This window comes from Pecten maximus, chromosome 8 (assembly GCF_902652985.1).
Source record: "Pecten maximus chromosome 8, xPecMax1.1, whole genome shotgun sequence".
NCBI classification, from domain to species: domain Eukaryota; kingdom Metazoa; phylum Mollusca; class Bivalvia; order Pectinida; family Pectinidae; genus Pecten; species Pecten maximus.
Window position 1 is genome coordinate 17,402,681 of NC_047022.1, and position 15,721 is coordinate 17,418,401.

At 34.5% G+C, this 15,721-nt stretch overlaps 1 protein-coding gene across 2 annotated transcripts in view; it reads left to right on the forward strand.

The window, feature by feature from the left end:
- The window catches only part of LOC117332628 (syntaxin), an 86,889-nt gene that overhangs the window by 62,421 nt on the left and 8,747 nt on the right, over positions 1-15,721 (forward strand). Inside the window, exons 5-9 of one of the 2 annotated variants that reach the window (XM_033891608.1) lie at positions 1,175-1,248; positions 5,681-5,789; positions 12,985-13,058; positions 15,015-15,152; positions 15,520-15,630. In XM_033891608.1, coding sequence (XP_033747499.1) covers positions 1,175-1,248; positions 5,681-5,789; positions 12,985-13,058; positions 15,015-15,152; positions 15,520-15,630 — 506 coding nt within the window. Of the gene's footprint in view, positions 1-1,174; positions 1,249-5,680; positions 5,790-6,226; positions 6,336-12,984; positions 13,059-15,014; positions 15,153-15,519; positions 15,631-15,721 lie in introns of both variants that reach the window. The other variant, XM_033891607.1, reaches the window with a different exon arrangement.

A 15,721-nucleotide genomic window follows, 5' to 3' on the forward strand; every position in this document is an offset into this window, starting at 1 on the left:
ATTAACTGACCACCATCAGATGTTTATTGACCTACATTATTAACTGACCACCATCAGATGTTTATTGACCTCCATTATTAACTGACCACCATCAGATGTTTATTGACCTACATTATTAACTGACCACCATCAGATGTTTAAATTGTCCTTCCTCTGTGGTCCTTGCTTCAGTTCCAATTTGAGACTTATCAGAACACAAGATGTTGATTATCAGAAAATGAAATGGCAAACAGGTGGCCATTTTGAATTGTAACAGTTGAAATCTGTTGTTGATATTAAATACTGTATTGATCTTTCTCAAATTCAAAATGATTGGTTCTTTTTTTGTGACAAATTAGAGAAAAAATGGCTGGCAGTTCGCTATCTTGAATTGGACAAAAGGAGTATTTCAATGTTATTTCTAAGAAATTACTTTCATGATTTTTTTTTCAAATTACATATGTATATGCCAGATACACAAGTTTGGACCTAAGGTAGTTGTTCAATGTACAGTAAAAATGTTATAGCGGACAACCTTATATAGCAGACACCATAAGGAATCCCCAATGATAATTTATAACAATTCTGTATAACAGACACACGCTTACAGTCCATGGTACAGTAAATGGTTACCTCCCTTTTCACTGTAATTTATTTTACATTTTCATTGATTTATGATCCTTTTTATGCCCCCACCATGAAATGGGGGTACATACAGTTTTACCCAAGTCCGTTTTGTCCTGTCCCGATGCAATTTAATTAGCTAATTTCAGGAACTGCTGATGCGATCTGCACCAAATTGTATTTTGGGGTGTCATATTGCAGCGGGGGCATGAATGCCTTACGGATGTTTTCTAGTTTTACTTTAAAAACAACCACCCCTCCAAATTACTCTCCTTCCCTACCTGAAAAAAACACCCCTCCATTGTTTAATTATCTTCCTCCCTCACTGAAAACAACCACCCCTCCAAACTATCTTCCTCCCTCACTGAAAACAACCACCCCTCCAAATTATCTTCCTCCCTTACTGAAAACAACCTCCCCTCAAAATTATCTTCCTCCCTCACTGAAAATTAATGATGGTAATTATGTAATACATTGCTGACTATCTGATTATCTCTCCAACAGATGAAAAGTTTGTGTTTACTTACAATTGTATGATGAAAATGTACTTATTATTGGTTTTCTTTTCCAGTTATTGAACAAAACATAGAACAAGAGGAGCATTCCAACAAATCTTCTGCAGATCTTAGAATACGAAAGACACAAGTATGTATCTACACCTTTCATTGGTCAATACAGAGATCACATATATATCACTGTTTCTCATTGGTTGATTTAAATAAGATATGTTGCTGTAATATCACTTGTCAGTTCAAAAATACATATGAGCACTTTTATTGGTCAACAGCAGAATGCTAGTATGTGTCAGCACTTTTCATCGATTGATTCACTTATTGAAATGTAACAGCACATCTGATTGGTCATTCAGGTTTGAATGGTTATTATGTGTTGTCATTTACCTTTTAGTGTTATATAGGGAGATAAAAAAGTGTCAAGGAACTTACTGAGGGCAGTGTACATCAATAAACTATGTTGCTGTAACATCTATCCCATGATCAGCATTAAAGAACTGGTGAAAAGACGTTATATACTAATTTTATAAGAAGCAAGGTGAACTGTGACAATCTTTAGATGGATTTAAAAGTACATGTGTACCAAACTTACCCATAACAAAGAAACACAATATACCACCAACTAGATCACCAAGCACCAGCATAGGAATTCATATGTAAAGTATTTATACCAGAAACCATTAGAATACCTTACTCGACTGGCAGTAAGCTGCTGCTCATCAATAAGCCCCCTCCCTTTTGGAGCCAGGCCTATATTCAGTAATACGTCCCCTTCCTGAGTTTGTCCTTGTCAAATTGGCAATAAGTTTTTATAATAATTAGACCTGATGATCAGCGGTGATTGAAAAATTAGATAATTGACAAATTCATTCATCCATTAAAGTAATGAATAGATCTGTCTGTGAACCTTGATAAGTCAATTAATACCTTATATTTAGGTAAATATAGGTGGATAAACTTTGCACACACCATATCTAAACAAACACAAGCCTTTTCACACTTGGAGTCAAGTTTGACACTCGAAGGACAAGCAATACATCTATGTCGTTCATTTGGCACGAAAATCTTAATTCTGAAACTTATTACTATATGACAATCATCATGTGATCAATACAAGTTATCTCCCTTCCACTAACGAAATCCATCATATGCAACCGACCGATCTAAGTCAAATTTTGCATGTTGTTAGTGACAGGTATTATGTATATGTTACAGAAAATAATGAAAAACTGGTGGGACGACTACTGTATACAGTAAAAACCTACAGTTACATATATGTGTACGGCATCACAACCTCACCAGTGCATTTCTGTATGCACTCGCCATGGTAAAAATATCACTTAAAATGCTGTTAATTGATTACAACTGAGAATTCCTATAATACAAACAGAAGCCTAACACACATTTTTATGGGTCAGCATAGATTAACATTAAATCATCAATAGCCTCTCCTATTTCATTTGCTGAAAACTTTAGTTGGTAGGAAACCTGTTGTGGAACCAGGTCTACGTTTGGCAATAAGTCCCCGCCTTTCAAAATCCTTTTCATTTTTGTGTCGCCTTTGAAAAAGGAGACATATAGGTATTACTTTTCGCCGGCGTCGACGGCGTCGGTGTCGGTGTCGGCGTCGGCGGCGTCCGGAAAATGGTTTTCGTGCGATAACTTTAGTAGTTTATAACGGATTAATTCGAAACTTCATGGGAAGGTTCATTACCATGATAGCTCGGACAAGTTCGATAACCAAAATTATTCGCACCTTTTTAAAAGAGTTATAGCCCTTTAATTTTTTGCGAAAAGGGTTTCCACTCAATAACTTGAATAATTATTACAGGATTAATTTGAAACTTCATGGGAAGGTTCGTTACCATAATACTGTGGACAAGTTCGTTAACCAAATTTATTCGCACCATTTTAAAAGAGTTATGGCCCTTTAATTTTTGGCGAAAATGGTTTCCACTCAATAACTTGAATAATTATTACTGGATTAATTTGAAACTGCATGGGAAGGTTGTTACCATAATACTGTGGACAAGTTCGTTAACCAAATTTATTCGGACCTTTTTAAAAGAGTTATAGCCCTTTAATTTTTTTTGCGAAAATAGAATGTTCGTTACCATAATACTGTGGACAAGTTTGTTATTGTTTTTTTTTATTCAAGTCCTAATTTTAAAGAGTTATGACCCTTTAATTATTAGCATACACAGGCGACACCTCCACTTCCGTGGAATTCTTGTTCCTCCTAGCAGTGGGAAAATTATTGTCGGTCGAGTACTGTACTTTATGATATCATACTGTCCATACCTAAGCTAATCCCTGTTTCTGGTGTTGTCTATTGGAATACAAGAAGCCAGTAATGTTTACTTAAAAATATATCTTGAGTATCAGCAGAAACTTCAATATCTTGAAAGTTTAGAATTTCGCAAATGAAAAAAAAAAAATATTTTCAGACTTTGTTGTAAAATAATCCTTTATTGTTTTGTTTTTTTTTACAGCATGTTCTTGCCCTCATATTGCATATATCTAATACTGAGGTTTTCTAATACATAGTATGTCTGCAATTCTTCTTATATGCAGTGTTTTGTGCCTTTTTTTTCAGGTAAAAAAACTCACAGTAATTTCATTAACCATTCTTTTGAATTGACAAAATCAGAGAAAAATATGAAAATGACAGAAGCTTATTTCTTAATGTCTGATAGCAAACATTTTATTTTCTGAAATTTAAGTTTGTTTTCATTTTTAAACTTCACTGAATTATGTATATTACCTGTCCTGTTACTGTCATTGTTCTTCTTCTGAATTAATTACAGTTGTCAGTATGTTACTTGGGACAATAACAAGTCAAATTTTATTTTATTTTTTTATGCTCTTTTAATGTTTAAAGAAAACTTTCAAATAGAAAATGTCCTGTTGTGTTTACTTTCAGCATTCTTTTTCAGGAAAATTCCAGAAATATTTTGTTTCAGGTTTTCTATCTATTGATAGAACTTATGTAATAAAACATTTAATAGAATGCAGATGGATAAAAAAATATGTGAAACATACTGTGTTTGTTAACGTAGTTCAATGTATACCTGTGACACTTATCTCACAACCTTGATAGATGATCTTCTTGTCTGCACCATATTCTTAGTGATACATCAAATCTGTAAAATCTTCAAGTCATACATCAAATCTGTAAAATCTTCAAGTCATACATCAAATCTGTAAAATCTTCAAGTCATACATCAAATCTGTAAAATCTTCAAGTCATACATCAAATCTGTAAAATCTTCAAGTCATACATCAAATCTGTAAAATCTTCAAGTCATACATCAAATCTGTAAAATCTTCAAGTCATGCACCAAATCTGTAAAGTCTTCAAGTCATACATCAAATTTGTAAAATCTTCAAGTCATACATCAAATCTGTAAAATCTTCAAGTCATACATCAAATCTGTAAAATCTTCAAGTCATACATCAAATCTGTAAAATCTTCAAGCATTTCCGCCTTCTTAGTTCTGATATAATATCCCCTACCTAACAAAAGCTCATGTTGGATATACAAACGGGTTTGGTCCGACTGTCCATGCGCGTGGCATTTCTGGAATACATATATATCCAAAAACGGTTCTACCCATTTATATTAGTCTAAATCACTGATTACCTGAAGCATATCTTTCTACACACATCAATTCAGTGGTATGGTAGTGTCTTCTGCTATGAGGCAGTTTCCAGTTTGGATATTTCTTCAGTTACCAAGGAAAAAATTAATCAAAATCGCTGTTTAAACATTTCCAGAATACATCTCCAAGACCCTTTCAAATAGTTCCAAAAAACTTCAAACAATATATGAATTGAGTTGTCTTTAAATAGTGCCTTCTACTACAGCTGCAGTGAAGTTTGATATTTCTTTGGTTACCATAGAAACAAATTGTCAAATTAACCAATTCCAGTGTTTTCCGAATATATCTCCAAAACCTTCTAAAATAACTTCATTGATTTATACACACACCTATTTAGGGGACTGTACATGTTATAATATACTCTAATTGTCACTTTCGTTCCATCCTTCATAATGATTCATCAACGTCCTAATCTCAGTGAGATATCATGACTCAGGGCTCCCTTGGTGGGAGATTTGAATGGCTGTCTTTGTATATTACACCAAATTTAACATAAAATCTTTTTAAAGAACTTTTCATTTTTGATCAAAATAAATATCTAGTTCCTGTCTTCAACTAACGTTATTTTGACTATCAAATTAAAAAATTTAATTTGAACTTCCTGTTTTAAACTTTTTTTACTAAAAAACTATTAATATTACACAATAAATTTTAATATTTCTTAACTACCAAAATAAATTTGATTATATTGATAATTTCTATTTACACATATCATTTCATAAGAAATGTAAGTGTTATTTAAACCATTTTGATATTTGTTCCCTATAGATAAATTTAAACAAGAAAATGTTTCGAAATTTCAGTTCTTTATTAAACTAAACAATCATAATATCAATTTCATATTGAAGTGTTTCTTTTCTTTCTCATCAATATTTCCACCTAAATGTGTGACTTTTTCTGTAGTATTCCACAATATCACGTAAATTTGTGGAAGTGATGGGAGTGTACAACCAAGCTCAGCTAGACTACCGAGAAGGGTGCAAAACTCGAATTAAGCGCCAAATGGAGATCAGTAAGATTCGTTTCTATTCTGCACGGCGTTTCTTTTTAAATCTCCTCTACTAGATCAGCCCAAACCTCTTACTTTGCTCTAGGTAGCAAAAGAACATCTCTTCATTTTCATTATTTTTATTTTTATTTTTTGTTTACAAATGATTGTTCCATTTTGGTCAGCTTTTACATATGGCATACTTTGGTTGATATTTTCAGTCCAATTATTTGACGAGTGCTTACAGCTCAAATAAGTACCAATTCTGGTTTAAAAGAAAAAAAATTGAAACATAAATTATTTTTTTAGAACTTCATTTTCAGATCGAATTTCATCGCTGTAATAAATGGAACAGTTATTTAAACCATTCTTCTTTGATTTTCTAGTAAACTATAAACTTTTGATGGATTTTTTGTGTTTTTTGAATAATTTCTGTACATTTCTTTTCATTTCTGCCCTAGCACGCCACATTATCACGTAAATTTGTGGAGGTTATGAACGATTACAATTCGTGCCAGATAGACTACCGTGAGCGATGCAAAGGACGCATTCAGAGGCAGCTGGAGATCAGTAAGCCATCGTTTCGTACTTTTTGCTTGTGCTGCTGTCTCCCCCCTTACGTAATAATTACTACGAGTTCCTTATTTGGTATTGTCTGCTAATTAAGTATTAATTACCTGTAGTGTGGACATGTGAGCTAGCAGAAGTGCATGACAATCCAAACCTGATAGTTGTTGTACTGCTTATGTCTTCAACGTAATAAACGAGGCCACTGCAGCGTTAAGATTAGATGGTGAAATAAACAGTGTCCAGATGAGGAAAAGTTCAACTTGGTGCACATCTTTAATTACTGAGATGCCTGCAATCATAATTAGGAATAATTAAAATTCTTCTCTGCAGTAGCCATAGTACAGTTTTGGGTTAAGCTTATACATCCAAAACTAGTTGATATTAGTTTTACCTGAATGATGGCAGTTATCAATATCCACACTTCAGTATGCCAGCTTTAGTCTGCTCATACTGCAGTGTTTTCAAATATTTTAGTTTAGTTTAATTATACAAATTGGCTTGGGTGAATTTTTTCATGTTTTTAAATAACAAATTAAGATTTTAAAAAAGTGAAGGCGTTTTTAAGGTTTAGGTATCGTTTTGAGCTCTAGATAAAAATGGAAGCTAAATGTTTTTCTCATATAACGGTAATATGCTCTTATTAATAAACTGGTCCGTATTCCACTAGTCTTTAAGAGTGTGAATTTTACGACCCATTCTTTAGATTTCACCCACTGCTTTCCCCGTGGCCCTTCTGCCTGTTTCTAGATGTTGCCCTGTATGCTGTGTTGAGAGAAATACCTGCAGTGACGTTTATGTCGTAATCCTCATCAGTTTGCCTGGGATCAGCGACATTCTGTATCAAGATTACCAAAAATTAAAGATGTTTTTCAAAAAGCAAAAATGTTGAAATTAAATTCTTCAATTTGATTTGAAAAGGAGACAACTTTAAGCAAATTAAGGGAAATTACAAATTTTTCATCCATAAGATTCTATCAGAAATATTTTTCAATATGCAATACAAAGAAATATGTACTGAAAGACTTTTTCATTGCACAATTTATCAGAAACTGATCAATAATATGTAATAGATTTTAGTGTGAATTTTTAATTTTGAAATCAGAGTTTATTAAAAACTGGAATCTTAGCTTTTTATAATGTTTCGTTATAATCTTAAACATTTCTTTGAGTTCAAGTCTTCTTGTGAGAATACTTGTATATCTGATTGTCTTGTGAAATATTCACTGTCAACATTTTTTTTAATATTCTTTTTTCAAATAAAAAATTCTAGAATTTATTCATTGGAAAAATAATAGATATTGTATATATGATGATCCAGGATTTAAAGCCCAAAATCACAAGTTCTGATATTTTTTCTTTAAATTACTCATCTCCATTCAGTCGTTAATTAACTCCCCATGGTATCTTTGATCAAGCATTATTTACATGTTGTCTCCCATTGTTCAATATTTTGACCAATAATATGTTAAATGGATTATCTCCCTTTTTCCCTGTCCAATTCATGTTGAATTTGTCTCCTGGTGTTATCCTCGACTGAAATAGCCCCATAACTACCCAAAATTGTCTCCTTTTTTAATTTTCTTCATTCCAAACAAAAGTCTTAATCTTGTTTTAAATCTAAATTATTAAAGAAATGTCTGTAATTTTAATTGATGTATATTTGATATGCCTGTTGAATGGCCAGTTGTATTGTGATACACCCTGTGGCGCCATTTTTTTCCTGTTCTTGATGAGTAACATTTACTCTGCTTTTTATAATTCAAAATGATCTCCCTTTTCTTCCTTAATGACAAATTGTTTTGTCTTCATTTCATGTTGGAATTGAAATCATCCCTTGTATTATTGATAATGGAGTTGTTTCACTTTGATCTAATATGTTTCAATACACATCAAATACCCATTTGCAGCTTTGCATTTTACGGATTCATGTCTGTTTTGTTCAAATTATGATAAAAAAAATGTCCTGTGAAATAAAAAAAAGAAGAAGAAAATTACTGGCTTAATCATGTGGTTACTTATGATTTAACTATCGACATATTTAATTTTTTGTTAATGAATTACAATGGTTCTATTGGTAATCATTTCTGATGGGTTTTTTTGTGTGCAAATTTACCTTATGGCCCTGAATAGACTTATCTTTGGTGGTCTAAACTCCAAGTTTTATGAATAATTTACTACAAAGATCAGAATTTCCTTTGATCTGTGGGTTTGGGGAAAACACTAGAATTGAACGGTCTAACCAGCAAAATAGAACAAATGTTACTGTGGCAGTATAGATCTGATGTCTGTGATGTTCTCTACCACAGAGATAAAACAACCATTAGTTACTGTGGCAGTATAGATCTGATGTCTGTGATGTTCTCTACCACAGAGATAAAACAACCATTAGTTACTGTGGCAGTATAGATCTGATGTCTGTGGTGTTCTCTACCACAGAGATAAAACAACCATTAGTTACTGTTGCAGTATAGATCTGATGTCTGTGATGTACTCTACCACAGAGATAAAACAACCATTAGTTACTGTGGCAGTATAGATCTGATGTCTGTGATGTTCTCTACCACAGAGATAAAACAACCATTAGTTACTGTTGCAGTATAGATCTGATGTCTGTGATGTTCTCTACCACAGAGATAAAACAACCATTAGTTACTGTGGCAGTATAGATATGATGTCTGTGATGTTATCTACACAGTGATAGACAACCATTAGTTACTGTGGCTGTATAGATCTGATGTCTGTGATGTTCTCTACCACAGAGATAAAACAACCATTAGTTACTGTGGCAGTATAGATCTGATGTCTGTGATGTTCTCTACCACAGAGATAAAACAACCATTAGTTACTGTGGCAGTATAGATCTGATGTCTGTGATGTTATCTACACAGTGATAGACAACCATTAGTTACTGTGGCAGTATAGATCTGATGTCTGTGATGTTCTCTACCACAGAGATAGGACAACTATTAGTTACTGTGGCAGTATAGATCTGATGTCTGTGATGTTCTCTACCACAGAGATAAAACAACCATTAGTTACTGTGGCAGTATAGATCTGATGTCTGTGATGTTCTCTACCACAGAGATAAAACAACCATTGGTTACTGTGGCAGTATAGATATGATGTCTGTGATGTTTTCTACACAGAGATAAAACAATCATTAGTTACTGTGGCAGTATAGATCTGATGTCTGTGATGTTCTCTACCACAGAGATAAAACAACCATTAGTTACTGTGGCAGTATAGATCTGATGTCTGTGATGTTCTCTACCATAGAGATAAAACAATCATTAGTTACTGTGGCTGTATAGATCTGATGTCTGTGGTGTGCACAGAGATAGGACAACCGTTAGTTACTGTGGCAGTATAGATCTGATGTATGTAATGTTCTCTACCACAGAGATAAAACAACCATTAGTTACTGTGGCAGTATAGATCTGATGTATGTGATGTTCTCTACCACAGAGATAAAACAACCATTAGTTACTGTGGCAGTATAGATCTGATGTCTGTGGTGTTCTCTACACAGAGATAAAACAACCATTAGTTACTGTGGCAGTATAGATCTGATGTCTGTGATGTTCTCTACACAGAGATAAAACAACCATTAGCTACTGTGGCAGTATAGATATGATGTCTGTGATGTTCTCTACCACAGAGATAAAACAACCATTAGTTACTGTGGCAGTATAGATCTGATGTATGTGATGTTCTCTACCACAGAGATAAAACAACCATTAGTTACTGTGGCAGTATAGATCTGATGTCTGTGATGTTCTCTACCACAGAGATAAAACAACCATTAGTTAATGTGGCAGTATAGATTTGATGTCTGTGATGTTCTCTACCACAGAGATAAAACAACCATTAGTTACTGTGGCAGTATAGATCTGATGTCTGTGATGTTCTCTACCACAGAGATAAAACAACCATTAGTTACTGTGGCAGTATAGATCTGATGTATGTGATGTTCTCTACCACAGAGATTAAACAACCATTAGTTACTGTGGCAGTATAGATCTGATGTCTGTGATGTTCTCTACCACAGAGATAAAACAACCATTAGTTACTGTGGCAGTATAGATCTGATGTCTGTGATGTTCTCTACCACAGAGATAAAACAACTATTAGTTACTGTGGCAGTATAGATCTGATGTCTGTGATGTTCTCTACCACAGAGATAAAACAACCATTAGTTAATGTGGCAGTATAGATCTGATGTCTGTGATGTTCTCTACAGGATTAAACAACCATTAGTTACTGTGGCAGTATAGATCTGATGTCTGTGATGTTCTCTACACAGAGATAAAACAACCATTAGTTACTGTGGCAGTATAGATCTGATGTCTGTGATGTTCTCAACACAGAGATAGGACAACCATTGGTTACTGTGGCAGTATAGATCTGATGTCTGTGATGTTCTCTACAGAGAGATAAAACAACCATTAGTTACTGTGGCTGTATAGATCTGATGTCTGTGGTGTTCTCTACACAGAGATAAAACAACCATTAGTTATTGTGGCAGTATAGATCTGATGTCTGTGATGTTCTCTACCACAGAGATAAAACAACCATTAGTTACTGTGGCAGTATAGATCTGATGTCTGTGATGTTCTCTACCATAGAGATAAAACAACCATTAGTTACTGTGGCAGTATAGATTTGATGTCTGTGATGTTCTCTACTATAGAGATAAAACAACCATTAGTTACTGTGGCAGTATAGATATGATGTCTGTGATGTTCTCTACAGGATAAAACAACCATTAGTTACTGTGGCAGTATAGATCTGATGTCTGTGATGTTCTCTACCATAGAGATAAAACAACCATTAGTTACTGTGGCAGTATAGATCTGATGTCTGTGCTGTTCTCTACCACAGAGATAAAACAACCATTAGTTACTGTGGCAGTATAGATCTGATGTCTGTGATGTTCTCTACCACAGAGATAAAACAACCATTAGTTACTGTGGCAGTATAGATCTGATGTCTGTGATGTTCTCTACCACAGAGATAAAACAACCATTAGTTACTGTGGCAGTATATAGATCTGATGTCTGTGATGTTCTCTACAGGATTAAACAACCATTAGTTAATGTGGCAGTATAGATCTGATGTCTGTGATGTTCTCTACAGGATTAAACAACCATTAGTTACTGTGGCAGTATAGATCTCATGTCATCTACCATAGAAATATAATTAGTTTCCATGTTAATAGAAATTTGTTGTCTGTGATGTCATCTACCGTAGATATAGCTAGGTCAACCATTAGTTACCATGGCAATAGATATCTGATGTCTCCTACCATAAATATAACAACCATTAGTTACCATGGCAATAGAGATCTGATGTCTCCTACCATAAATATAACAACAATTAGTTACTATGGCAATAGAGACCTCATGATAACCTCTGTCGTAGAAATAACCATTAATCATAAGTTAACATGTAATCTATGTTGTAGATCTGATAGTTATAGAACATATGTTAGTTACCATGGCAATAGAGTTTTGATGGTAGTGATGTTTTTCGTCATAGATATAGAAAGATCTTGTCTCTCTAAATAGTTTATCCATTTTACCTGGTATGTCACTCCTTTGGAATAGATTAGTGTAGTCTGGAATATGTTTGGAATATTATGTGTGGATTGCCATCAAGGTCTCTGTTACAAAATGTTGATTTAAAGTAAAGAATGAAATGTTAAGAATCGTATTGATATCTGACTGAAATGTTAAGAATCGTATTGATATCTGACTGAAATGTTAAGAAGCGTATTGGTATCTGACTGAAATGTTAAGAATCGTATTGATATCTGACTGAAATGTTAAGAATCGTATTGATATCTGACTGAAATGTTAAGAATCGTATTGATATCTGACTGAAATGTTAAGAATCGTATTGATATCTGACTGAAATGTTAAGAATCGTATATCTGACTTAATAACTAACTGTGAAGACTGAATTGTCATGCCACTGCTGGGATGAGAACGAAATCATCCAATGGGAGGAAGGAATCCCCTTCCTGTATATTAGGTCCCAGGAACATCCAAGCCTCATATGAATACTCTTGAATGTCTAACCTTCGGCTCAGCCCTAACTGGACAGTTTAGAAGTGTCAGCCCTCAGTATTTAGATTTCTTCATCTCATTCTCATGATAGAAAAAGATTTTATTCGTTATAAACTACCATAGATATTGAACTCTGGCATCCTTTATACCCTCTACAGCAGGCAAAAGGTAACTGGAGTCTATCGTCAAACATAATTCAAGAAAATTGACACATGTTGCACTTTTTGGGCAGATATTTTATTTTGGCACTTTGTACACAATTTATGATTGGTGTTTTGATATTTGATGAATTTTATCATTATTATTTATTTTTTTTTACAAACTATTTGTTTAATGAATTAAAACTTTCAAATTTCAGGTACATATTTCCTCAGTCCTGATATATATTTGGTTTTGTGATTAAAGCATCTACAAAAGAATCTTAAACTAGAAAACAAATGTGAAACAACAAAACATTCATATTTTTTAAAAGTAACATTTCATTGTATTCATTCTGTTGAAACTTTCATCAAAGTTTTTCATTGATTGTATATTCATTATGTAATTAATTTTAAATCTTGGTTTATAACTTTACATTATAGCTGGAAGAACTACAACAAATGAGGAGCTAGAAGACATGTTAGAATCAGGGAATCCAGCAATATTTACACAAGGGGTAGGTCCACCAAACATGTGATTCCTCATACAATGTTATACACAGGTCCACCAAACATGTGATTCCTCATACAATGTTATACACTGGTCCACCAAACATGTGATTCCTCATACACTGGTCCACCAAACATGTGATTCCTCATACAATGTTATACACTGTGAGGTCCACCAAACATGTGATTCCTCATACAATGTTATACACTGGTCCACCAAACATGTGATTCCCCATACAATGTTATACACTGGTCCACCAAACATGTGATTCCTCATACAATGTTATACACTGGTCCACCAAACATGTGATTCCTCATACAATGTTATACAATGGTCCACCAAACATGTCATTCCTCATACAATGTTATAAACAGGTCCACCAAACATGTGATTCCTCATACACTGGTCCACCAAACATGTGATTCCTCATACACTGGTCCACCAAACATGTGATTCCTCATACAATGTTATACACTGGTCCACCAAACATGTGATTCCCCATACAATGGTCCACCAAACATGTGATTCCCCATACAATGTTATACACTGGTCCACCAAACATGTGATTCCCCATACAATGTTATACACTGTGAGGTCCACCAAACATGTGATTCCTCATACACTGGTCCACCAAACATGTGATTCCTCATACACTGGTCCACCAAACATGTGATTCCCCATACAATGTTATACACTGTGAGGTCCACCAAACATGTGATTCCTCATACACTGGTCCACCAAACATGTGATTCCCCATACAATGTTATACACTGGTCCACCAAACATGTGATTCCTCATACAATGTTATACAATGGTCCACCAAACATGTGATTCCTCATACAATGTTATACAATGGTCCACCAAACATGTGATTCCTCATACAATGCTATACACTGGTCCACCAAACATGTGATTCCCCATACAATGTTATACACTGGTCCACTAAACTTGTGATTCCTCATACAATGTTATACACTGGTCCACCAAACATGTGATTCCTCATACAATGTTATAAACAGGTCCACCAAACATGTCATTCCCCATACAATGTTATACACTGGTCCACCAAACATGTGATTCCTCATACAATGTTATACACTGGTCCACCAAACATGTGATTCCTCATACAATGCTATACAATGGTCCACCAAACATGTGATTCCTCATACAATGTTATACACTGGTCCACCAAACATGTGATTCCTCATACAATGTTATACATTGTGAGGTCCACCAAACATGTGATTCCTTATACAATGTTATACACTGGTCCACTAAACATGTGATTCCTTATACAATGCTATACACTGGTCCACCAAACATGTGATTCCTCATACAATAATATACACTGGTCCACTAAACATGTGAATCCTCATACAATGTTATACACTGGTCCACCAAACATGTGATTCCTCATACAATGCTATACACTGGTCCACCAAACATGTGATTCATCATACAATGTTATACACTGGTCCACCAAACATGTGATTCCTCATACACTGGTCCACCAAACATGTGAATCCTCATACAATGTGATACACTGGTCCACCAAACATGTGATTCCTCATACAATGTTATACAATGGTCCACCAAACATGTGATTCCTCATACAATGTTATACACAGGTCCACCAAACATGTGATTCCCCATACAATGTTATACACTGTGAGGTCCACCAAACTTTTGATTCCTCATACAATGTTTTACATTGGTCCACCAAACATGTGATTCCTCATACAATGTTATACACAGGTCCACCAAACATGTGAATCCTCATACAATGTTATACACTGGTCCACCAAACATGTGAATCCTCATACAATGTTATACACTGGTCCACCAAACATGTGATTCCTCATACAATGTTATACACTGGTCCACCAAACATGTGATTCCTCATACAATGTTATACATTGCTCTCCCAGATGTTTAAAAAGTGAATTTTCCATTCTTCTTCCAGATCATAATGGAAACCCAACAAGCAAAACAGACGCTAGCAGACATAGAAGCTCGTCATAACGACATTATCAAATTGGAGACAAGTATACGAGAACTCCATGATATGTTTATGGACATGGCAATGCTTGTGGAACAACAGGTAAGGCTCAGAGGTTATAGGTGAGGTCAGAGTTCAGAGGTTAAGGAAAAGACACCAGAATGATGTTTTTAGAAGTAATACTGTTAGCACATAAAAATTTACTAGTAATTTTATTTTAGCTTTTTTCACACTGACAGCATTTTGCTAAATGGCACCCTGCTAAACTAATTGTGCTAATGCCAGTTTCTGTACTATGTTTTCAATATCATGTATTGTGGGGAGCCATTTCAAATTGTGCTAATCTGTTTAAATTATGATATGCTCTGAGTAAGACTTTCCGAAGTGGAGACCTCAAGTTTTGCAGTTTAGACCAAGTGACATGTATCCATTGACCTATGGAGAAGTGATGATGAGATTTGTATTACAGGGCGAGATGATCGATCGTATAGAGTACAACGTGGAACAAGCTGTAGACTACATAGAAACAGCCAAGATGGATACAAAGAAGGCAGTACGCTACCAAAGTAAAGCTAGGCGGGTAAGTAGAGTTATGTCCCTTCTTATAAAAAAGAAATAAAATTCATACTTTGGGTTGTTAACTGGTAGTATGATAATATATAACTAATACA